Source organism: Lontra canadensis, unplaced genomic scaffold, assembly GCF_010015895.1.
Source record: "Lontra canadensis isolate GAN:19392208 unplaced genomic scaffold, GSC_riverotter_1.0 scaffold3, whole genome shotgun sequence".
NCBI classification, from domain to species: domain Eukaryota; kingdom Metazoa; phylum Chordata; class Mammalia; order Carnivora; family Mustelidae; genus Lontra; species Lontra canadensis.
The window spans coordinates 32,481,492-32,506,562 of record NW_022630997.1 but is presented as its reverse complement, the minus strand read 5'-3'; the positions used below and the strand labels follow the sequence as shown (position 1 = coordinate 32,506,562).

The following is a 25,071-nucleotide window of genomic DNA, read 5'->3' as shown; positions in this document are numbered from 1 at the left end:
GCTGAGCTGAAAGAAGGGGTTTGGGGGCAGCAAGGGAGCCAGCAGGCAGGGCCTGAGTGTCTCTAGCCTCTGAGGATCACTGGGGGATGAAAGCAAGCACGGTGGCAAATGTGACTAGTCGCCTCGGCAGGTAGCTACTCTCTGCAAGCCCCTTTGGTATCAGGGTGACTAAAGTGGCTTTCTGATTCTCATTGCTCCTTACCAGGTGGGAGTCCCAACACGAGCTGATTTCTATTGTGGTCCTGAACAACAAAGACCAATGCTGACCACCCATTCCTGGTCCCCCATCAAACTTCCCAGCTTTGGGCATCCCTAAGAGACATCACGAGGGCTCCCTGATGCCCTTGACATTGCACATCCCACCTTGGCCCTCCGGGGTATTACACCATAGTGGCCAACACCCTTTAGGATGCCACAAACAAACCTCCAAAACGTCATCCAACCTGGTGTGGCATCACAAACAATTATTCAACCTCCCATTATTTATAGGACCAACCAGTGACTCCACCTTCTGTCCTAAGATGAGCTGAAGCTCCCCAACTCCCACATCCCACATGTACCCTTGGCCATCCCAGGCCCTCTGTGGGAAGCTGGTCCTCTTCCCATGTGATAACCGATGACCACCCCCAACACATTCTCCAGCCCTCATACCCTCGGCCACTCCACACATGCATCCTTCTACCTGCTCCTCAAGGAGTACAGCCAAAGAAGGCCGTCACCCAGATTCGCAATCTCTCAAGAGCGAGTTAGCATTTCCTGCCTCTCCACTGCCCAGCCAATGCCCAAAGCCAGACTAGAGGCCTCTTTGTTAAAGGTTGATCCTGCCCCAGTAAGAGTTCACTGTGTCCTTCTTCTCTTGGGCACTGATTAGTAGAGATGCCCTCCTTTAAATTGTATAGAAATGCACGTGTGTGTGTCTGTGTGTGATAATATGAGCCCATGCCTGAGTGTATGGCAATCAGTTAATGGCCCAACAAACACATGCGCCTCCTGTGTGGGCCATTCCTGGGAATGCATCTGAGCCAGCTGCGTGGCCGAGACTTTTAACCCCATCTTCCATTCCACACAGGCTCTAAGTGACCACATCTGGGGTTCTTGGATAACTGTTCCAATACCTTGCTTGCTACATTGACCTCCCAGTCCCAATACCTACTAGTCCTGACTTCACAAGCCTCCCTTTAACTTTGGGGGTTCCAACTCTGGGCAAAGGCTGCCTCCTCCACCCTCAAGTCTTTAGTCCTGAAAATCCTTCATAGGAAGAGAGAGGAAGAGACAAAGTATTACTGGAAAGAGACCCCAGGTCTGCCACTCTCATTAGCACCAAACAAAATAGCCAAAACCCACCCTGAGCTATGCAGCTTGTCTACCTACCTCTCCCTTCTCCCCGCAACTGCGCTCCACCCTTTCCTGCTTCTCACCCTCCTTGTGGTTCATTTTTCTGTTTATGGCTTTGTCTCGCTCTTAGATCTAGGGGACACTGGCTGTAACCTCAGACTCCTGCCTCAGCCACAGTTACTTACACCTGTCCCGCATTTGGGCTGATCTCAGCCACTCTGGGAAAACACTACACCCCTTCCAGCCTCAGCCTAGGCCTGCTTGGTTGGCTGCCCAGGGCCAAGCAGCAGGACCAGGTGGTGCCAGGGACCCTGCTGTACTCAGAGACTGAATCAGTAGAACTTCCTGATTGAAAAACTCTCTGAGCCTTCTCCACACTGTGCCCCGTAAACACCAAGAGAAATGGCAGCATTGTCAGAGAGCGACAGGAAGAGGGGACATTGGTGGTAGTTAACACCTGCTCATTACACAGAGCCAGGGGCACCACTGCAGGAAAAGAGGCAGGTGGGGGCCCTAAGACTTACCTTACGCATGTCTTTGCCAAAGGTCTCACTGTAGGTTGTGCCGAGGATTTCAAACTGGACGTAGGGATTCGAACTGTCCTCCCGAAACTCCATCACCCCTGTGAGACCAGTGATGTGGCCCTGCAGAAGAGAAGGAGAGCTCATTGAGGAAAATATAGGATGGAATCCCAATGACAAAGAAGGAGAAAGAGGTAGGCCCCATGAATGGGATGATCAAGGTCTTGAGGAAGCACTGGACAGGCTGTAATGAGGACAAGGCTGCTAGCAGTCCTATAGCCCCAGAATAAGATCAACGCTCCCCAGATCTCTGCTCACAGGGGAAATTTTGAAGGCTTGCACTTGATATTCATACGGGCCATATGATAAGAGCACCTGCTCCTTCCCATGTATCATGCTAGCCATGAGATCAAAGAATGACAGCTTTGTTTCCACCCTCCTAGAGCTTAATCTTCCCTTGCAATCTGCACCAGGAGTCACCTTAACCTGAGCCAAGGAGTGGGGGGCCAAAGGTCAACGGAGCCATATCAGACACACGGCGGTAAGTTACAGGGCAGCAAGCCTGTGCCCTGCAGGCCAATACTAGCTCAAGTCCTGGCTTTGCTGCCTGTGCCACCTTGGGCAAGCCATCTCCCATCATCTCCAGCCTGGAGTTAATAAGTTCCGCATCACAGAGCCTGCAAGGTTTGAAGGATGCAATGTGTATGAATCATGGTGTCCAGCACAGATGGGACATGGTGGATGTGGAAGTCCTGCCCTTCTCTCTGGCCATGCACTGGGCTCCGTAGGAGCAAGTGGCAGAGAGGCTGGGGGAGGCTGTGGCGAGTTCCCTCTCTCTTCAAGCTTAGGGTGGGGGTGTCATCCAGCCTTGATCTCCCATAGACTGTGAGCTGGGGGAGTCCCAGAGCCTGAGCTGGCCAGAGACGCACCCCAGCTCTAGCTCAGGCTGCAGTAAATTCAACCAACACAGAATACACTCAGTGCTAATGCCACCAAGCACCATTTACTGTGCCTACAACTCCTAGCACCGTAGATTTCCCTAAATGCTCTTCTGAAGCCTCAAGAAGGCAACTCACTGTAACAAGTCTGTGATTACCCAATTCACTCCAAACCCAGCCCTCCAACTTGGTGTCGTGCCTCAGTGTGTGCAATACATCATCAACACAGAACACATGTGCACACACATAGATGTGTATGTGCACTTGCATGTGCGCGCGCACACACACACACACACACACACACAAGCTAAGGTCTTGGCGATCAGCACACACACTGCTGAGACAGCCTCTTAGAAATAGTGGCCATCTGGCACACATAAGCTGGGCAGTTGCCTCCATTGTTTGCTTACTTGTGACCTCAGGCAAGTTACTTAACCTCTCTAAGTCCAATCTCCTTGTAGAAAAACACAAATAATAATAATAATAATAATAAATATATATATATATATATATCCATGAAGCCCAGTTCACCAGCCTTTAACGCTGGGAAAGGAAGAGTGGCACGGAGAGTGGCCTGGAAGGGGCCCGCAGGAGCAACCACACAAAAAGCTAAGCTTCAGAGCACTTGCTCAAGGGGGTGGGGGAGTGTCTATGCACAAGAAAGGGTCTGTCTTCAGCCTTCGCCCAGTGGGTGTCCCCTTACACACACCTTTTTTATTGTATCCAGCATGGACCTCCCTCCATTCCATGGCTTGGTGGACTTGCGTATACAATTCAGACTTGCCATGCTATGCCACTTCCGGTCCTCCAGCTTCCGGTGGAAGGCATTTGCCAACATCAGGACGCTGTCATACAGGTAGAGGTTGGAGATCTGCAAACACAAAGGCAGTGAAACCCTTTCCACTGATGCATTTTCAGAAATGGGAGAAACCAGCAGAGGGTCTGGGTGATCCAGGGGGCCAACACTAACAAGCGGTGCCCAGTATGTAGACCACAGTCTCCTAGCTTCATTCAAAAACCAGGCCAGGCAATGGAGTCCTAAGTAGAATAAGAGCTAGCTCTGCTTCAGGAACTAGAGTGGGCAGTGGATCTGTACAACACTAGGAGAACCAGCCCAGTCAGCACCATGGTTGAGACTTACACACGGGCTTTGTGCAAGAATGCAAGGGGACGTCCTGCTCGGGTAACACAGGATAGGGGAAGGATGGGCAGAAAGCTTGGTCTCAAAGGATTCATAGGATAAAGGATGGGGAGCATTACAGAGAGGCAGCATTAGGCCAAGGCACGAAGGTACAAAGGAGCAGGGTCAGGTAGGGCAGGATCTAGCAGCACTATCTATGAAATATTTTAGACTTTGAAATTTTAGGCTATAAAAAATGTATCTATGAAAAATTTTAGGCTTTATGGACCTTCCAGTCTCTTACATGGGGCTCAATTTTGCTGTTATAGCAGGAAAGCAGCCACAGACAACACATAAACAAGGGATGTGCCAATAAATCTTTATTAAAAAATAAAGACTTAGATAAAATTAGATTTAAAAAAAAATAGGCAATGAGCCGGATCCAGCCCAGGGACCACAAGTGGCCAAGCCCTGGGTTAGAGGGACTGAATCCAATACCAAATGTCTGCATCCATGGGTAGCGCAGAGAGGAAGTGGGATCAAGAGGGAGGCGGGGGGGTGGTGCCTGGGTGGCTCAGTGGGTTAAGCCTCTGCCTTCGGCTCAGGTCATGATCTCAGGGTCCTGGGATCGAGTCCCGCATCAGGCTCTCTGCTCAGTAGGGAGCCTGCTTCCTCCTCTCTCTCTCTCTGCCTGCTCTCTGCCTACTTGTGATCTCTCTCTGTCAAATAAATAAATAAAATCTTAAAAAAAAAAAAAAAAAAGAGGGAGGCAGGGATCAGGGATCTAGCCATGTTGAGCCTTATGGGTCATGCTACAGAGTAACAACACAGGTGACTTTGGGAGAAGGACGCCATTGGTGAATCTGTGCCCAGAAGTCAGATCTTTGTCTTGGAAAGATCACTCTGGTCCCCAGATGGGTAAAGAGTGGCCCGAGTGACACTGGCAGCTTATGGTAATGGAGATTCTGAGCCCACAGAGCCTGCCCTACAGGGACATCACCGCCAGCCAGGGATACACTTGGGGATCACAACTGTGCACATATGAAAATACCCCCTGCTGAGCCATCCACTACAGAGAGATGGCTCACAGAGGACACCTCAGAACTCCCAAGAGCACGAGTTTTGGGGAGACACTGGGACAACAGTGAGGAGAACATCAGCATCATGCTGGTATCCATGCATGGGACAGATCTGGCTCACCATCCTAACAGCAACTCAACACCCTGATGTGCCTGAGCCCGAACACTAGCACCCACCCTCTCAGGGGCCCCTCCAGAGCCCTCTGCAGGAAGGAAGGCAGCCTGGTACTTCTCCTAGCCCACTCCTCCAAGGGGAGGTCATGGAGCACAAAGGGAGAAGAGTGTAAGGGGAGGGGGTGGAGAGGAGGGGATGTCCGCCCCTGTTCAGGTGTGTGGTTGCACAAACAACCAATAGCCGAAGTGGGTCAAGGGGATGAGTACACCTAAGCAGCAAGATTTCTGCTAAAAATATTTCAGGAAAACAAAATCACTGGATAAAAATAGGAGAATGTGTCAACCTCACAGGACTCCCGGGAGAATCAAATAAGATCCTTGGTCTGCAGGAAGAACCCCTACTGTCACCCAGCCTTACCTCTCACCACTCCCCAGGCTGGCCCTCACACTCCCGGTACCTACACACCTTGTTCTCCACCTGCAATTTCTTGCCTCACGTGTCTTGGGTTGGGTGCCCCCAAAGCAGAGCCCCAGACAAGAGCTGGGGTAGCATGGACCGCCCCCTGCAACTGACATAGTGCAGGACCTCAAACCATCTGCTCCATCGTGACTGTCTAGCAACTCACGCTAACTGCCTGGGGCATTCCCGCCACAGCACGTCAAGCAGAGCTGACCACTTCTGCGGGTGTTCACGTGTCCTGGCCTTGCCTGCAGATCTCTGTCTTAAGCACATGCAACCTGCATCCTTACAGCGGTCACAGGGATGTGGGCCATGAAGGCCTGTGGAAGAAGAGGGTGGGGGGTGGACAGGCGATGTTTCAGATGTGGCAGGAGTGTGCCTGGGATGACGTGGACACTGCAGACTTAGCTAAGGCCTCAGGCCTAGGGGAAGCAGGCATGTCAGTGGCCAGTGTCCTGTTCCAGAGCCCTGTGGTACACAGGGGCTTGCCTGACAGCAGAAAGCAGTCATTCCCATGACCAAGAACCTACTTCCTGTCCTACAGGGAACCCCTGAACTGGGTCTCCTAGCCCTCGAGCCCTGGGGGCACATTTGCTCCATGAGAAAGACTAACCCACTCTCTGTGCTTGTCAGATCCCCCCTCTCAGGAGCTCCTACCACTGCAGAATGATTGCTGACAAGTCCAACTCCCTCCTGGAAGTCGGGCCTGGTTAGTACTTGGAGCGGGGCAAACTCATAATGAGACGTTGTTACAGAACAATGTCAGCCACTTAGAGTTAGCTTGGTTTATTTTATTTTTTTCCAAAAGAATAATTCAAAGTGGAGAGTCCTTCATAATGTGAAGATTTCTCTTCTCAAGACATTCATGGGGTTCCCAGCCACCCACTCCTAGCTGATGGCATTCAAGCAGCTGACACTCTTTGACTCACATTCCGTCTCATGCACATGCACACACCACTTGGGACAGCACCGCCCCAGCCATGGCCCAGACCAGCACCCAACGGAATATCCCTTTTTACCTCCAGCACTTCTGCTCACAATGAATTAAGGTACTTAACGAGTGTATGAATGCAGAGAGCCTGGAAATGAAGAGGCAAAAACAGGATGTGACTCAGAAAGGCCAGAGGAAGCCCTCGGTCCTCCCACAAGTATGTCTGCTGGGAAGGGTGACCGCATTTCAGGTCAAAGGAACAAGCTTTCAGTTTAAAGGCTTCAGCAATGCTCTTTCCAGATAGATATATCTGGAAATATATACATGTATGTTATAGATATAACTTATACATATATACACATATGCATGTATACATAAATATACACATATACATATATCGATAAATGTGTACATATTCATATATAACTTGTAAATAACTCTTATATATGAAACTTTTATGTGTGTGTGTGTGTGTGTGTGTGTGTGTGTGTGTGTGTAAAACTTTTCTTGCCATCTCTAACCACAGCATCCAGCACCAACCATATGGTTGGAATATGGTTGGTGCTTAATTCATACTTGATGGGTGGATGGATGGAGGGATAAATGGATAGATGGATTGGGGGATGGGTAGGTGGGAGTGAGGAGGGACAGGTGGATGGAAGGTTGGAGGGGGAGATGGATGGATGGACAGATAGATGGGCGAATGGAGGATGTATGTCTTGCTAAGAGGATATACACTGATCTTGGTCCCCAAAAAGAGAGAACAGTAGGAAGAAGAGACTGGCCACCTCCACTTTGACTTGGGAGAGAACTTCCTTTGTTCAAACACAACTTGCTTCTCATCTACAGCCTACTCAGAATGTCTTCTTGATCCCCACTTGGAGCTCCACATCCTCTTACTCCTGTCCCTTCTCCTGGTTAGATGCTATGTCAGTACTCCTCCCTACTGTAGGCAGACACTAACACCCTGTGTTGATCCGTGGCCCTGTCTCTCCTGTCCTACCTCGGCATCCTCCCAGTTAGGTGATTTGCTAGGTTCACTGGTGGGGACACCAAGGGAGGGCACTACCCTTACAGTCCTGTTGTCTGCAGACTGGAGACGGGACCTTTGGGGGAAAGATCAAGAGCAGATAGTAGAAAGGCAGCTTCTGCTTGGGGCTTCATCTGGGTCATGACAGACATAAAGCAAGCCTTTTCTCAGGGGAGGTGGGTGGAGACCAAGTGTCGGGGATGGTCATGATGGGCGCTGAACCAAGAAAAGTGGTCTGGAAGGAGAGAGACTCCCAGCTACATGAACCCTCACTCATGGTTGGGCTCAAGGGGTTAACAGCCCAAGCTGAGCTCCAGGCCACAGGAGCAGAGAAAAGGCTCCTGGTTTGAAGGACTCTTTCCCTCACTTCTCAGTTAAGGTACAGCACAGAGCTCATTCACAGAAGAGAGACAAGCAGAGCAGGGACTGTCATTATTTAAACCCTCATCCCCTCTGGCTGGCCTAGGGACATTACAGCACAAAAGTGACAAGGAAGCAAAACCGAAAAAAAAAAATTTTTTTTCAGGTGAAAGTAGGCATGAGAAGCAGAAGACAGACTGAAGTTTGAGGCCAAGGGCATGGCAGAGTAAAGACCTGGATGCAAAGCAAAAGGCCTAGAACCAGGTCAGAGATGCCAGAGGGAGTAAAGTCAGAGGCAGACAAGAGCCAGAGCCAGGCAAGGGGCTTGAGACTCGAGCCTATGGCCTCCGCTCTAAGTGGGGACAGAGCTGGAATGGAGGCCAGCTAATTCATTTCCCCACCTGAGAGATACATGCCCGATTCCTCTTTCAATGTCACACCGTATGACTCTGACTCAACTCTGTGTGCAGCCTAGCCAGGTGGCCTGGTAGGAAGAGCAAGAGCTTTGGATTCATCCCAGCCTGGGCCAGCTTTGCTCATCGCCATTCATTCCTCCAGTGCATAGACCTAGCAAGTGTTCAGTACATGCTTACTGAACGAGTGACCTGAATCTTCCACTCACTTACAAAGTCACGTTAAACAAGCCATTTAATGCTCTAGATTCATCTCAAGGACAATCAAATCCAATACGATCAATGACCCCGGAGAGGTGCAGTGGGAGTGACCCGAACTTACTTCCCCGAGAAATGCGGATACTAGTACACCCGTGTGCCACGCTCTCTGGGGACAGCTTTATTTATGGAAGAAATGGAAGGGCGAATGAAAGATCTACACAGGCTCCTGACTTTGATGTGGATGGTCTGAGAGCTCCTCCAGCACGTCCCCGTCTCTGAGCCTAGCACAGGTCTGGTACACTGAAGCCTCGGGACTACTGGGAAACTGAACTTGTACTGCCAACACCTTTACCCTCTCCCCCAGGGCCCACTGGTCCGAAAGCTGCTTAAGGGCGAGCAGGAGTCATATCTGGATTTTGCAGCTGGTGACTGGGAAGTCTGAGCAAGGATCCCCTTGAGCATTATGTGCCCAGCTCGGCCTGAAAGCAGCTTGCCTGGACCCGTGTCCCTGGTCTCCTCCTTCCCCAGCAGCGAAATACAGCTGCCACAGTCCCCAGGCCCGAGCTGGGCCATCTGGAGCTGGACGGGCTGAAGCAATGCAGAACTGCCTGTTATGGGAAAGGCTACTTCTCTACCCTCAGGGAGTTGCATAAAAGGTACCAACATAGGAAGGCCCAGAGTGGGGGCCTCACGATGCCCTGACTCAGGTTCCTGAAAGGTGGGTGGCTTGGCCCATTGCAGGGGAAGGACTGACATTGGCACCGCAGGGCTGGCTCAGCCACAGGAGTCTTCCACAGCCCACCCTGCCATGAGACCAGCCAGGTGGGCAGAAGAAAAGTGGAGGCAGGCAAGTATGCCTAGAACAGGGGCAGCTACAGCCCAGCCCTGAGGAAACCACCTTGTTCTATACTCTGTCACCTGTTACCCATTACCTGCTCCTGACCAGACTTAGGGGCTTCAATCCCAAGGAAGCTTCCTTATGTCCTCTCTATGTGGTGACTTCCCACAACCACAGCATGGTTCAGGTGCCCTCATTTCTCCCTAGGGAAACAGCAACCACTGCTTACCTTGTCTCCCAGCCCACCCACCCCCATGCCCCCTCCTCCTTAGTACCCTGGCAGCTACCCTCTGCCCTGACTGAACTCCAACACTTCTCACCTCCCACCCCTCCCCTCAGACACTGAACTCAGCCCCTGCTTTCCTGGGCCCCTGAGTTTCTGTATATGCTATTTTGTTCTAACCTGCACATGCTGCGGAAGAAAGATAAAATTTCCCCATTTATTTAGAGTTTGTGGGAATTAAGACAGAGCATAATGAGTGCATAAGGAGTGTTTGTAGAATTAGTGAATGCTAAATGAATAGATTTAAGTCTGTTCTTAGGAAAAAAAAAAACACCAAGGTAAAGACATATCAAGGTATTTGCAAAGAGAATGTTTCTTAGAATATGACTGACAGAGGATAGAGGCCACACTGGGAAAAGGGTATATGTTCCATGGAATGATATGTTCCATGGGGAAGTGTCCATCTCCAGTCACAATCTGGGCATTTCCAGGAGACTGGGGAGCAGGCGGGGGCAGGGATCATGGCAAGGCTTTCCAAAGCCAATAACCTATGCAGGAAGTGGGTCCTCAGGAGGGAAATGGGAAAGGTGAGGACACATGTCTGGGAGGTAGAGGACGGAAATTGGCCAGAAGCTCTTGACTAGGGCCTGCAAGTTCTTGAGAAACCCAGGTAGACCCTCCTGGCTGCTGGATAACCAAAGACCAATCGCATGAACCAACCGAGGACTCAAGATGGAAAAACAGATTTCATTTTTTTAAGAGTTAGCACCAGCATCCCCACTACATCAGTAACTATATTTTATTTAGGAAACTACCTGCGTCAGCAGGAACAAAGGCTACCAGTAAAACTGTTAAGTTGATCTTCATGAAAAAAATGAGAATGTACTTTGGAGTCAAGACCCAGAGAGAGAAAATAGAGGACAGATAGGAAGGCCAGCAGGAAAGAGAGGATAGAGCTTGAGGGGGAAGGGACAAGCGGGGAACATTCCCCAGCAGGAGGGAACTTAGGATCTCACAGGCTGTCTGTGCCAATGCCAATGCCCCACCCTGGCCCCTACCATACGTGACAGCATCTTTGAGACTTGGGTTTGTGCGTGAAGCCAAGAAATGCGCTGATTTTGCATCTGGGTCAGCACTGAGTGAGGTGCAGTCCATCCCTTCTGAAGCCCGGATGATCTGTTTACTTACCTGAGTCCCCAAAAGCAGGATTAGGGCCAGGAGAAATGAAAATATAAGCTTCCCCAGCAATCCCCCCCTCCCTGGGAAATACGCTAAGCTCTTCAGGAGAGCTATCCTCTCCTGATCCCATCAGGACCCCAGCAGGTGGAGTCCTGTGCCCATCGCCCTCAGACTGGAAGGGAGAGGCCCCTGAGGGACAATGGCCCCGTTGTATAGCCAGCTCTCGGGAGATGTTTCCCTGTAGCAAATCTGAGGGTGCTCCAGCCTTGTCTCCATTACACGCCAGGGCCCAGGGAATTGTTGTGACTTCACATTATCAAGGGAAGAATCATGCTTGAAGGCAAAGGAAGATGAATGGCAGGCCAGGGTCACAGCCACACAAGCCAGGTCCATCTTGACACCAGACCATTATCCCCCCCATGCCAGAGAGAGAAACCTCAGAGAAAGTTTGCATTTCCTCCAGGCTCCTAAGGACCCCAGTTTTCTCTCCCTCCATTATTAATCAAGCCAAGGGGGCTGTTCAGGGAGACCTCACAGGGGCAAACAGCAGGAACTAACGTCTGACCAGATCCTCAAACAGGCGCTGGTCATCCAGCAAAGTCAGACAAGCAGCCAACAGAGGGTCCTGCTGGGAGGACAAGCTGATGCCCAGATGTCACAGCTTGAGAAACCCATCCCCAGGCAAGGTCTTTCTGGCCAACTGCTGCCAGCCCGCCCATCCTGAGAGAGGCCACCACAGCCCGGTCTGAGGAGGGAGCAGAGAGCAAAGGGGATGGGGCAGAGGGCAAAGGGGATGGGAGCTCTGCTCACCACCCAAGCCCAAGGGATGGCAGCGTAGGGAGAGGCATTGGTCCACACCTGATGCTCTCTGGGCTCCAGATGCGCAGGTGGCCGTGTGTGGCCAGGACAGCAGCTGGCTGCAGCCAGAGAGACCATCTGTGTGACTGTCTCTGACAACGGCAGTTGAGGATCACGCTTCACCGTGTGCCCGACAGGCCTCCTGACCGACGGTTGCTCTATGTTCCCTCTGAGGGTTTAGGGTGAAAAATGGAAAGCACTGAAAGTGACATGAAGTCCAAGGTAGCTATGGTGTGGGGTAGCTCACTGTCACTCCAGAGGAAAGGCTTCTACTGGCAGACTGGCAAACAACTTGTAGCCAGAGAATAATCCAGAAAGCCCTAAAGAAATAGGGACAGGTGGGGAGGGGGAGTTTTGAAATATTTTCATAGACTCAGTGAATGAAGAATGAATCCACTATCAAGTCACTGGACACTTTAAAAATGCACTAAGAGGAGAAATTCCAACCTGAGGGGGCATTTATAATAATACCGCATTAGCCCCCATAGCTTAATTCAAGAATCAGGCTCCACGCAGACTAGACAACACAGCTCCTATCACGGTGCCTGTTCCCCTTTGAAAACCCATTTGAATATAAACGGGGTCACAATGTGACAATATGTCTGTTAGTTCCATTGCAGCCCTGACGTCACCAGACGGCGCGTTCTGAAGACGGAGTACTTTCTAGATTCTCCTCTGAGCAAGGCTGTCTATGAAATCTTAGCAAAGTCTCAAGGTTCTTGGGGACTAGTTATCACTTTTATTACTGGCCGAGTCAGACAGGCCCTACACTGACTTGTCAGGAAAATAAGAATGAGAAATACCCAAATGAGACAGTGCTTTGTAGGGGAAAGTAGACAAGAGCACACAGGTGAATATAATGCTTTTTGGAGCTCTGGGAAGTCACTTACTTAGGTATTTTTCCTCCAAGAGTCTTTCTTTTTACTAAATAGGAACCGAATTGATTTGCTATAAGAGGGCTGGCTTTGGGTCTGGAGCACAGGAAACCCTGACCAGAGGCCTAATAGAAGAAAACAGGGTTTCTGAGCCCAGCTCAGTGGAGGAGCCAAGAGATAGACTATCTGGTAAAAACTTCCCATTCACGATGGTCCTCAGGAAAACTTCTAACCCAGAGTTATTGTCCTAAGATTATAGCAGCCGTCTGGGGGAAGAGCGAAAAGATGGACTTGAGAACACCACTTCCAAAAGGATTTTCATTAATTCCATCAAGACAAAGTTAATGATCCATGACATAAATGTTTTATTTTTTCTTGAGCTAGTTGTTCTAAACATGTTAGAGTCTTCTCAATAAATCTCACAGCTAGAGGCTGGTAGAAATTAGTTTGTTTTCTATACTGTCATTAAGAAATAAAGAAGTGGTAATAGCTACTAAGGAAACTCAAAGAGAATGGCTTGTAAATGAGATGAATCTAGGAGTTGGGCTGGATGAGGAAGTAAATCCGCATTTCCCTCTCGTCACACCCCCACTCAAGGCAGAGGCAACAAATAGAGACAGATTCCTTTAATAAAGTGCTTTATTTATAGATATATAAGGAGACTTCTAGAAACAGTTTAACTTGTGTTAAGATCTGCATCATTAACAGATCTAGCCCATCCGTCCTTATGGAGGGTCTACAACAAGCAGGGTCTTGTTGGGAGGGCTGAGTGGGTCTCCCGGACATGGCCTCTCCTCCCCGACACGAGGCAGCTCTGATGGAGCGCCTGCGGGAGCGGTGTGGACAGTAAGTGGCACATGAAGCCGGGGACGCAAGACGGGGCTAGACCGATGGGAACTGCTCTCCCACCCGCTGTGATGCGTTTAAAGAGCTTGCTCAGAAAGACAAGTGGACTATACCTTACACAAAAAAAAAAAAAAAAAAAAAAATGAGGCCATGGTTAGCCTTTCGGCAGACACTGAGTACATCTGACCACCTCCTCTACAGTGACACAGTTAATAGTTCAATCTTGTTCTAGATGCTTCCTGTATGCTCCCTCATCTAATTTTCATTATGTCTCTGAGGGATAGACATTTTCCTTCCAATTTACAGAACAGGAAACTGAGGCACAAAATGACAAATAAATAATAATAATGAAATAATTCATTAGTACCTAGAGTTACCGGGATTTGAACCGAGGGGATGTAGCTCTTGTGCTCCTGCTGCTACCTCTGCTACTACTGTTAGTGCTAGTACTATTACTGCACTGACACTGCTACTACTACTTCTGCTACTACTAGTAGCACTGTTACTGTACTGCTACTACTATTAATGCTATCGTTGCTGCTGCTATTACTATTAGCACTGTTACTACAGAGTGCTACTGCTACTGCTGCTGTATCACTATTACTGCTACTGTTACTACTGTCACAGCTGCTACTACTGTTACTACTGCTGCTACTACTAGTATTGTTATTGCACTGCTGCTACTACTGTTACTACTACTACTAACCATACTGTTATTGCACTGCTACTACTATTACTACTAGTACTGTTACTGTACTGTTACTACTGCTAGTGTTACTACCGTTACTATTACTACTGTCGCTACTACTAAAATTGCTGCTGCTACTACCATCACTACCGACTACTGTTGCTACTAGCAGTACTGTTACTGCACTCCTACTACTACTACTGCGATTGTTGCCACGCTACTGCTACTCCCTTGCCACAAGATCTCTGTGATGTGCCTCTTCCATCCTGCTCTTGATGTAGGGCCTGGGTGTCAGCAGAAATGGACAAAGGCAGACAGGATGGTCAGGGTTCTAGCTCTGATATTGCCTTTACCACATTTGATGATAACGAGCCATAAACCTCAGAGCTGTGCCTCTGTTTACCCTCTTAACGGCTATGGGTCATTTTAGTAGACCTTCCACCAGATGCTTCATCTGTCCTCCCAATCTCCTCTGCTCTCCTGTCCTCCAGGATGCATTCTTTGCATCTAGTGTGTCTGATGTGCCACCAAAGAGCCCAACAGCTCCGTTTAGTCCATAATATGACAGTGATCAGAGGCCTTGATGAGAAGTACCCCCTTCTCGTGCTGCCCACAGTGCATGCCGCACAGACTTGTGTCCTGCAAGGGGCCCTTCCTGGCTCCTCAAAGAGAAGGAGTGCAGTGTGACCAGGCAAGAACTGGAAAAACTGATGGGGCAAAGGTGTGGGGTGGGGGCAAGGCTGGAGAGGGATGGAGACCTTCAAGGGTTGAAAGCTTGCGGAGAACAGCCTGGGAGTAAGACCCTCCCAGGGTCTGGCCACACAAAGAATAACAGAATCCCCTCACCCTCCTGCCCCAGGTGAGGACACAGTGTTGGGCACACACTGTCTGAGCCGCATCGTCTCACCCTACCCCTATCCACCAAAAATCAGTAGGGGTGGTAAACAGAGGCACAGAGAGGGGGACTTATTTGGTCCTACTTCTTCTAAGCTCTAGAAAGGAGGAAGGTAGAGCAGGCCAGCAGCACCCAAAAACAGAAAATCCTGTACGAAGCACATTCCACCCCTGGCCCATATGCCCAGGGCTCTTGAGTCCACGGGCCCTGCAGGGGCCTTTGTCCACTCCCTTGACCCATGCTTCACCACCTTAGAAAGCCCTCAGACATTGTGGCGGCCTCCTGGAACAGTGTATATGGGAGTAGTGGGAATTACTCCAGCTAAAATCTGTGTCTGCTATGTTTCCTCATCAACCAAGAATATATTTCTAGTGTTTACCATCTGTTGGGGCACGTTTCCTCCCCCCCCCCAAATATAAGATTACAGAATGGATTGGATGCTTTGGTAGATTCCACAGGACCCAGCCCCCTCCAGAGATTCTAACCATTCCCCTCCCCAAAATGTGTGCCCCCCGGTAAGGTAATACCAAAATGTCCTGGGACAGAACGGATGCTCAGGCAGCAGACACAGCATGTCCGTCCTGAACCCTGATTTCTACTCCTCAGGCCTGGCTGGGTAGAGGAGGCACAATTATTTGCAAACACTGACTGCAAGCATATCACATGCACAAATTTCTGGGCAATCATTGCAAACCCAGTGGGGAGAAATTTCCCTCTGTTATGGGTCAGCCAACCAGCATCAGATGAAAGTGTCCTTTAAGTTTTTATGTATTTATTTATTTGAGAGAGAGCATGAGTGTGAGGGAGAGGGAGAGAACGTCTAAAGTAGACTCTGCACTGAGCACAGAGCCCAACATGGAGCTCAGTCCCACAACCACAAGATCATGATGTAAGCTGAAACCAAGAGTTGGACACTTCACCGACTGAGCCACCCAGGTGCCCCCATATGAAAGTTTTCTTATACACAACATTCTTAACAAAGAAGTGGATTCCTGGCTGCCAGAGGACAGTCTTCACCATGCTTCATCGTTATTCCCAAACACCCAGAGTGAAAACCACCTCTTCCAATAGGTACACAACCCCACATCCTCCTCCCTGGCCCCAGGAGAAGCTAACACTGATTGCATGTGTGGTACAAGGTGTGGCAGAAGCACTGTCCAGAAACACTGGACCTGTTGCCTTGGAAGGAATGCAACACCTAGGCAAGTCAAGGTCCTACCTTTTGCCTCTCCCTCTTCAGCTGGGACTCCAGCAGTGTCATGGTTGACCTAAACACTAGCCCTCAGCAGATGAGCTGGGATAGTCTCTAGTTGATTCACAGGACCTATGTCTATATTATTGACTTCTCACGGGGAAGACCCTAAAACAGACTCAAACGATGACTCCCCATCCCCAATCCCGCCAAGCGAACCCATCACCCACAAAGAAGCCTAAGAAACAGTGATCGCTTTCGTCCCTGAACATGTAACTTTTAAATACAAGAGACACCCAGTGAGCTAATAGGCCCTGTCTACTGACAACAGGCATAATTGCCTGCTAACGCTGCTCAGAGGCACTGCCCAGTTGACTGGTTTCAATTTCAGCAAATGACAGGGTTCTAGCAATTAAAGTTGGTGGGAAACAGTGCTCAGCTGAAGCTGAGGCATATCTTTGCCCCTAGCCTGTAGCAGGCCAAGGGCACAGGTGAGACCCCTTTCTGGAGGGAGCTCAGGAGGGGAGCACTGACCTGCAGCATCTGGAGGTAGCCTTCCTGGGGGTCACAGAGCAGGGAGGAGATGCGGTGGTTGTTCCTCATGCATTTCTGGTTGTCCTTTGTAGATGGGAAAATCTGCCGGACCACGGTCATCCGGCCAAGGGCGCTGTGCACCAGATCCAGGATCTCCGGGTCGCTGATTTCCTAGGAAGACAACCAGACTCAGGTTCACCATTGACTCACCAACCGTGTCTGCAAAAGGCCCCTCACGAGGTATCGATGGCCAACCTCCCCAGCAGCTGGTGCTGAAGGGGTCAAGGGCTTGGGCCCACGTCACACAGTTCATTAGTTGGTTATTTATAAATAACACTCGCTAACCCTAAAATGCAAATAGGATTATTCAACAGCTTTCCTGCAGGCCAGAAAAAGATATCTGGCCACCAAACCACCATGCCTTGGCTTCCGTGGGGTCAAGCTCTGAAAAATCCATCCTGCCGAATGTCATAGTAGGCAGCTGCTGGAAGTCAAAGCTACATTTCCTATTGGGGGTCATCATCTACCTGAGAGAAACAAACCTGGTTTTGGCCAAAATGTAATTAAATTTCCCTTAATTCTTTAACAATTAGATTTGCTTTTCTTTTTCTTAAGGTCTTTGAAATTTTGAAAATATACCCACTCATTCCTTGCATAAAACCTACCCAGCATCTCCTATGTGGTTTGTTCTGTACTAAGCACTGGGGAGACGACCTCGAATGAGTCAGGCCTAACCCAACCCGTAAAGTTTCTAGTCTGCATAGCATGAAATATGCCAAGTGCCACCATAAGGAAATCTAGGGGCCAAGGAAACCCACTGTGCTTCCATGGTGGACATCTACACACATTATCTCATTTGGTGCTCATGACTGCAGGAGTTCTGTGAGGTAAATCCCATTATTACCCCATTTTCACTGAGCATTTGCAAGCAGAGAAACAGCAAAGGCAGCAGACCACAGGGAGCTCCTTCCAGGAGCAGGCTTCTATGAGGAATTAGCACTGACGCTGAACCTGAAGGATGAACTTGTTAGGCAAAGTGCCAGAAGTGTTATGTGGGGCCAGGGCAATGCAGAACTGAGTTGCTGGGAGTGCTGCTGAAGACCGAGGCTTTGGGGGGGGGGGGGGGGAGAGACACAACAGGACACCCTGTGGCACAGGATTTCCAGCAGAGGCAGCAGGGCCCATGAAGTCCGCTGTCCCCCAACCCCTACCCATGGCTTCCCAGGAAGAAAGGAGGAGTGGTCAGGGGCAGCCACAGAGCTGTGGTGGGGCTCAGCCAAGGGCAATGAGAAGCCCTGGAAAGGTTTAGGTACAAAGCGGGGCTACCGGGGCTACGATCAGTTTTTCTTAACAAAAGCCTGTGTCTGCTTGCCTTAGGGAGAGACCAGACGGCAAGACAGTAACCAAAATGCTTCAAGGCTAGAAGCAACTCAGCAATGACAAAAAATACAAACTAACAAAAATCGAGGGTTCGGGAGGAGGAGTCAGGTTCAGGAAAGTGCTTGTTTACTGTCTCTCAAACGTGGCTAAATCGGTGGTTGGTTGCAAGTCAAGATTTTGACTGTGAATAACTTATGTCTTAAAATAGGTTTTAAATCTTCCTCCTTGCAGATGATACATTCTAGCTTTGAGATGATGAACTGGTATAAATGAAGGTAAGAAGATTAGAAATCAGTGATCCGGGCTTTCAGATCACTTACACCAGAATACAACATGTTGAAGGGTGAATTGTTAACGTATCTATTCCAGGAACTGTCTTAGGAACCTGATGTGAGCGTGAAGACTGGCCAGTTGAAACCATATGCAGATCCGGGAGAAAGGGAGACAGTAAGACTTGTATCCTTTTAGATAGCTCCCAGAGATGTGGAATTATAGTAATCTTAAAAAAATTAAAAATAAAAATAAAATAAAGTGCATCTGGATTAGAACCACTAAACTTTGTATTTCAAACAAAAGACTGGTGAAGGAAAGGTGATCAACAGGCGGGAGATGGGGAAAGGGCAAAGTGTTCGCATCTGAGGGCTACCAGAATGCGCCCAGAACGAGCTAGGCTTCAGCAACCCGAGCAGAGGTAGAGACCATAGCTGAGCAGGATGTTTGCGCTCTGCTCTTAGCTGCCCTGCTCACAGAGGCCCTGCCCTGAGCATAGGCCAGTGGGGTGAGAGAAAGCACATTCTGATCTAACAGTAAGTAGGACTGTGGGAAAGGGCAAGGATGGACTAGCTAGCTCTCCTTGGACAAGGAATATAGAGGATTAGGAGAGGAATTCTGTGAGGTCAGGAAGAACATAATTTGAACTATGCACAAGAGTGTTCACCAGAGCCCACACACCTTGGAGAGGAAATGGGGAGGTTACAAACCTTTTGTTTTTCTCACTTACTCCTAATGGCAGAGCCACTATAAACGCTCTTTGACTAAACCTTTCTTGCATTCTCAACTTCCCCGCTGGTCAGTGACATAAGCACTCCCCACTGCATCCAGAGCAGGACCCTGGAACTCTGTAGGGAGCCTGACTTACAGGGTGCACAGTACCTTTCTGGAAAGCACAGCCATCATATTTCCCAGCAACCTGCAGTAGAACCTGGGGTGAGTGTATAGTGAGCCAAGGGCAGCCACAACCTAAACAGTATGGTGGGGGGAAGCTTTGCCCCTGCCCCCAGCTGCTGTGGTCCCTATGCTATTCTTTCTCCATTCTGCCTTCCCAGAACTCCTTGCAAACTTGGCACAGCACAACCCAACCCATTAGCTACATTAGTGAGGATCTCTACAAACCCCGTCTCCTGTGGCCCAGTTCTCACCCACTCACTCTGGGTTAAAGCACATACACTGTCTCCCAGTGCAGTCCTCCCTGATCCCTGCACTTCTGGGCCCATACTTATCCTCCAGTACAGAAACAGCTGCAATCAGAATCTATGAATCCACAGAAACAATTCCCTCAGATCCCTTGGGGGCATCTCTTCTACCAGGGATGTGTCCTTCCCCTTAGAAAATTCCAACCCTACATCATCAGTCAGTTCCAGGAGCTCTGTGCCAGGCCCTCTCCTATGCTATTGGCCCCCTGGGTCCCTTCAGTATCACAGGGCTACATGCAGGGATCCACGCACTCCTTGCTTGCTGCTGTCAGGTGCTGTCTCCAGGCTTCCCACCAGGTCAGTCTCTGGACCCATGTGAAGACATCCAACTTCTGGACTTTCCTATGGATGCAGAGGGCAATTCAAGCAGCCAATTTATTCCACGCATTTGGAGAACAAACTCTCCCTTTGTCCCAGTTGACTATTCCTTCCAGAGAGCACTGCTGATGAGCAGCAGAAGAAAGACAATGTGTATACACCATGTGACCTGCACTACCCTCACTAAAGTCAGTGACTCGGCAGTGGCAGCAATAATGTGTCATATCCAGATGCCGATCGGGACACACAGGCTTGAAATAAATCTTGCTTTTATGACTTTGTAAGCTCATACTGTGAAACAGATCTTAGGCACAAACATCACATTAAGTATGAATAATAAAAGGATCAGTGGGTTTTCTATCAAGCTGAGAAATAAAGTATATCCTGCATCTTGGTAGGCTGCCTCCTCCCCAAATGCTTACACCTTCCTCCTCACCAGCAGCTAACTTCATCACACTATGACTTATGTACGTAGCCCAAATAATGTATAACTTTGTCTTCTACATTTTGTTGAGCTTCGTGCAAGCTAAAATTTTGGCAGTTGTGTTCCTCAAACTTTGCTGTGCATCTGCATCACCTTGGGAACTTGATAAGATATAGAGAGGTCTAACCCCATTTCACTTTATCAAGCAAAGCCTCTGTGTTCTCCATGAGCTCCCCAGACAATTCCAATACTCGTGAACATTTAACACTTTTGTAATCTGTCCAGGTGATGGGGGTACTGCTTAGTTTACTTCTTTATACAACTGTATCCCATTGCCCGTATGACTATGCAACCATTTATATACCCTGGTGTTCCTTCCCATTGGAATGTTTTTGTTTGCTATTACAAAGCTTCTGTGCACATTTTTCTTGTGCATATGTGTTGGTGCACTTGTGTAAGAATTTCTTTAGGGTATATACCTAGAATTAGAATTCCTTGATAGGAGAATATGAATATGTTCAAATACACGAAGGAATACCAAATTTCCAAAGTGATTGTACCAATTTATGATCATTTGTAGTAAAAAGAGCTCCTACACACTTGCCTGCACCTGCACATTATTGTAGGACTTCCTAATATTTGTCAACCTGGTGAGTAGGAACTGGTACATTATTGGATTTGATTCCACTTCTCTAATTCTTAATAGAGTTAAATATCTTTCATATATCTATGTATGAATCACTTCTGTTTCCGTTCTTGCATTTGTGTTTTTCTTCAATTTCTATTAGGTTGGGTCTCTTGCATCATATCGATTTGTGGGAACTTTTTAAAAAAAATTCTAGATAATTCTTCACCACATGTCATAAATATCTTCTCTACTCTCTAGAATGTTTGGTAGAACTGGCCTATAAACTCTCCTAACCCAGTGTTTTCTTTGTAGGAAGATTCTTATTACTGATTAAATTATTTTTTTATATGGGGATTTTGCTTGTTTCTCCTCCTTTGCCCAAAGTCATTTTTTCTTCTAAAAATTCACCTGTGTTGTCCAGCTTTCCAGTTGATTGGCCTATGTTTTTCACAATCTCTCTACTTCTTCACTTTCTCTAATGCATCTAAAGCTACATGCTCTCATCTACTGTTAACAATATTTATTTGTGCCCTCTCTCTTATTTTGATACTAGAAGTTTATTTTATAAATCTTTTTTTCTTTTAAGATTCATTTGAGAGAGAGAGGAAGAGACAGGAGGGTGGAGGGAGGCACAGTGGGAGAGGGAGGGAGAGAATCCCAAACAGACTCTGCACAGAGCACGGAGCCCAACACAGGGCTTGATACCACAACTCCAAGACCGCTATCCAAGCTGAAACCAAGAGTCAGACACCCAACCAACTCAGCCCTAGGTGCCCATAAATCCTTTTCAAAAAGTAAGTTTTGGCTTAACTGAATCTCTCTTATAAGTTTCTCTGGTTTTCTATTTCATTAATTTTTACTCTTATCTTTGTTATTTTTCTATTGTCTTTGGATTTATTAGGTAGCTATTTTCCCAGCTTTTTAGGTATGAAACTCAGCTGTGGAATCTTACACCTTTGTCTTTTCTAAGAAAGTAAAAACAATAAATCTACACCCAAACATTGCTTTAGCTGTGTCCCACAAGTTATACATATAAACTGTACCACTCTTTTTAAAAATCCCATTTTGATTTATATTTGACCCATAAGTAATTTAGTACGGATTTTTCAAAATACATGAGGGTATTCTTAGTATCTTCCTATTGATTTCTAAATTAAACGTACTGTGACCTGAGAACATGGTTTGTATAACAGTAATCCTTTAAAATGTATTGAGCTTCGTTTTGTGGCTTATCATGTGGTTAGTCTGCATGAATGTTTCATGTGCATTAACTGTCCCGATGTTGTAGGTTTCAGTGGCCTACTTTTAGGTCCATGAGATTAGGAATTAGTCTATTTCTGTCTGAATTCAGCCGATATTTTCAAAAATTCAAAAAACATATTTTCAGTGTTTTATTAGTTATACACATGTGGAAGACTCTAACTCCTTGCTGAATTGAATCTTTTACCATTATTTAGATATCCCCCTTATTTCTAGTAATTCATCTTGCCTCCTACTGTACTGTGTCCAATATTAATGCAGCGAAACTAGCTTTATTTTGGTTACTAGCTGCCTGCTCTAACTTCTTCTGCCTCTTTGCCATCCATCTTTCTCTGTCTCACACTTTAGTTGGAGACTATTAGAAGCAAAATACACTCACATTGTTTTTATATCCATCTTTGACTTTTTAGTAGAAATCTTAATCTATTTATATTGGACTATGATTACCTACACTTACACTGATTTCTATCATATTGTTTCTATAACATAGCTTCCTGTTTCCTTTTTCTTCTTTTTTATTTCCCTTTGAAATGACTTTTCTTTCTATTTTCATTATTTTACCCTCTTTTAGAAGTTATATTGTTTACATTATTCTTTTCTTGGTTATCTCAGATACTTTAAAATGCATATGAAACAAAGCATGAAGTTAATCCATATTCCTACTCTCCTGTCCAGCATTTCATTTTTTTTTTAAAGATTTTATTTATTTATTTGACAGACAGAGATCACAAGTAGTCAGAGAGGCAGGCAGAGAGAGAGGAAGGGAAGCAGGCTCCCCGCTATGCAGAGAGCCCAATGTAGGACTCCATCCCAGGACCCTGAGATCATGACCCAAGCTGAAGGCAGAGGCTTAACCCACTGAGCCACCCAGGTGCCCCTCCAGCATTTATTTCTAATCACCATCATCCCAACTAATGTGATAACAATATCCAGTATTTTAGTTCTATTTTTCTTCAGGCCTTCCTATGACATAAAAGTCCTTTGTGGAGTTAATATCTTTCCATTTAACCAATACTTATCAGTGTATTTATTAGGTATTCTTTTCTGAACTCATACCTTTCTCATGCACTCCTGAGGTACAGAATTTCCTTTAATGTCATTCTGTGAGTGATACACTTAGTTTTGGTGTGCTGGAAAATGTCTTTTTTAATCTTACTCTTGAAAGCTAAAAGTCTACGTTGACAACTAGTTTCTCTTAGCACACTAAATTTTCTATGACACTGTCTTCTGGCTTCCATTTTGTCCCCTATGTCAGTTTTCTCTGGCTGCAATAACAAATTATCATAGATTCCGTGGCATAGAACAACAGAACTATATTCTGTCCTGGTTCTTAAGGCCAGAAGTCCAGAGTCAGTCTCCCTAGGCTGGAACCGGATGTTGGCAGGGATGCACTCCTTCCAGAGGCTCTAAGGGAGATGGTTCCTTGCCTCTCACATCTTCTGGTGGCTGCCAGTCTATCTTGGCATACTTATAGTCACATCACTCTAAGCTCTTCCTCTGTGACCATATTCCTTCTCTTCTCTTAAATCTCCCTTTGCCTCCTTTTATAAGAACACTTGAAATTGGATTAGGGCCCACCCAGATAACCCAAGATAATCTCCCCACTTTAAGATCATTACCTTAATCACTTAGGCAAAATCTCTTATGCCACATAAGGTAACCCAGGTTCCAGGGATTAGGACCTGGGTATCTTTGGGTGCTATTATGCAGCCGACTAACACCAGGTATTAGGAATCTGTTTAACTGCCATTTCTTTGAAGAAGACCTGTGTTTGCTCCCTGGATGCTCTCTAGATTTTTCTTTGTCTTTGGCGTTCTGCAGTATCATGCTAAAAGAGGTCTCTCGGTATAGACTTTTTATTTTTATTTTTATCCTTAGGCCTCCTAGACCTGGGGTTTGGTTTCTTTCAATATTTCATGGAATTCTAGAACGTACTATCCTCTCATATTATCTCTTCCCCATCATCTCCTATTTCCTTCTAGAACTTCAGTGTTATCCTCTCTTCCATGTGCTGTCATCTCCCTTTCATATTTTCCATCCCTTTGTATCTCTGGGTTGCCTTCTAAATAATCTCTTCACATTTTCCCGGTCGCAATTCTCTCTCTATATATGTCCACTTTGATAGTTAACTTATCCTTTAAATTTTTTAACTTCAATGATTAGGTTTTTAATTGCCTGAAGCTATTTATTTCTCAATTTTGCTTCATTTTTAGATAGCTTTTATTCCTTGCTTATATTCTCCAGCATCTCTTTCTCTTTTTTAACATATCTAAGCATGCTTATTTAATTGTCTGTGTCAGATAATTCTAATATCTACAGTTCATTTCAGATCTGATTAAACTGTCCTCCCCCACCCCCCACCCCCAGCTCTCAGTCATGGTGGTTTGTTTCCTTCTTTCCTTCCTTCCTTCCTCCTTCCATCCCTCTTTCCCTCTTTTTTTCTTTCTTTCCCTTTTACCTTTCCTTCTTTCCTTCCTTCTTCTCCCTTTCTTGTGTATAATCTTATTTCCTTCAGAACTTCCTTATGAGTCCCTTGAAGTCTGACTCAAATTTTTATTACTTCAGGGAATATTTGTGCTCGCTTCTACAACCTACCTAGGAGCATTACCAATCTATAACCCCAGAAGTTAATATTAAACTTTCATCTGAGCTTCATTAGGCACCACAGGTAGTATGACTTGGGTCATAAACCTTCAGGCCCTCATCAATTCTCAAGAAAACCTACCTCCTCCATGCAACTCCAAGATCAAGAGAGAACATTTTTCTTGCTATTCCCTTCTGCACAGTGAGCTCATTTCTAGTTAACCTTTATACCAAGAATCTAAGTTTCTAGCTTTATGACAAAAATCTCTCATTAAGCCTCACATCTGATTGGTCCCCACAAAGACAGAAGAGTAAAAGCTCAAGGTTTCTACAGTTTGGCCAATAGATTCAAGGCAAAAACTAAATTGGAACCTCA

The 25,071-nt window shown here is 47.1% G+C and overlaps 1 protein-coding gene across 4 annotated transcripts in view; it reads right to left on the bottom strand.

Annotated features, from left to right (window-relative positions):
* GRID1 (glutamate ionotropic receptor delta type subunit 1) overlaps positions 1-25,071 on the bottom strand; it is a 680,604-nt gene that overhangs the window by 202,181 nt on the left and 453,352 nt on the right. For all 4 annotated transcript variants that reach the window (XM_032838417.1, XM_032838432.1, XM_032838424.1 and 1 more), the window contains exons 6-8: positions 16,631-16,801; positions 3,504-3,665; positions 1,860-1,979 (exon numbers count right to left, since the gene is read on the bottom strand). In XM_032838417.1, the coding sequence (XP_032694308.1) occupies positions 1,860-1,979; positions 3,504-3,665; positions 16,631-16,801 (453 nt within the window). The remainder of the gene's footprint in view (positions 1-1,859; positions 1,980-3,503; positions 3,666-16,630; positions 16,802-25,071) is intronic.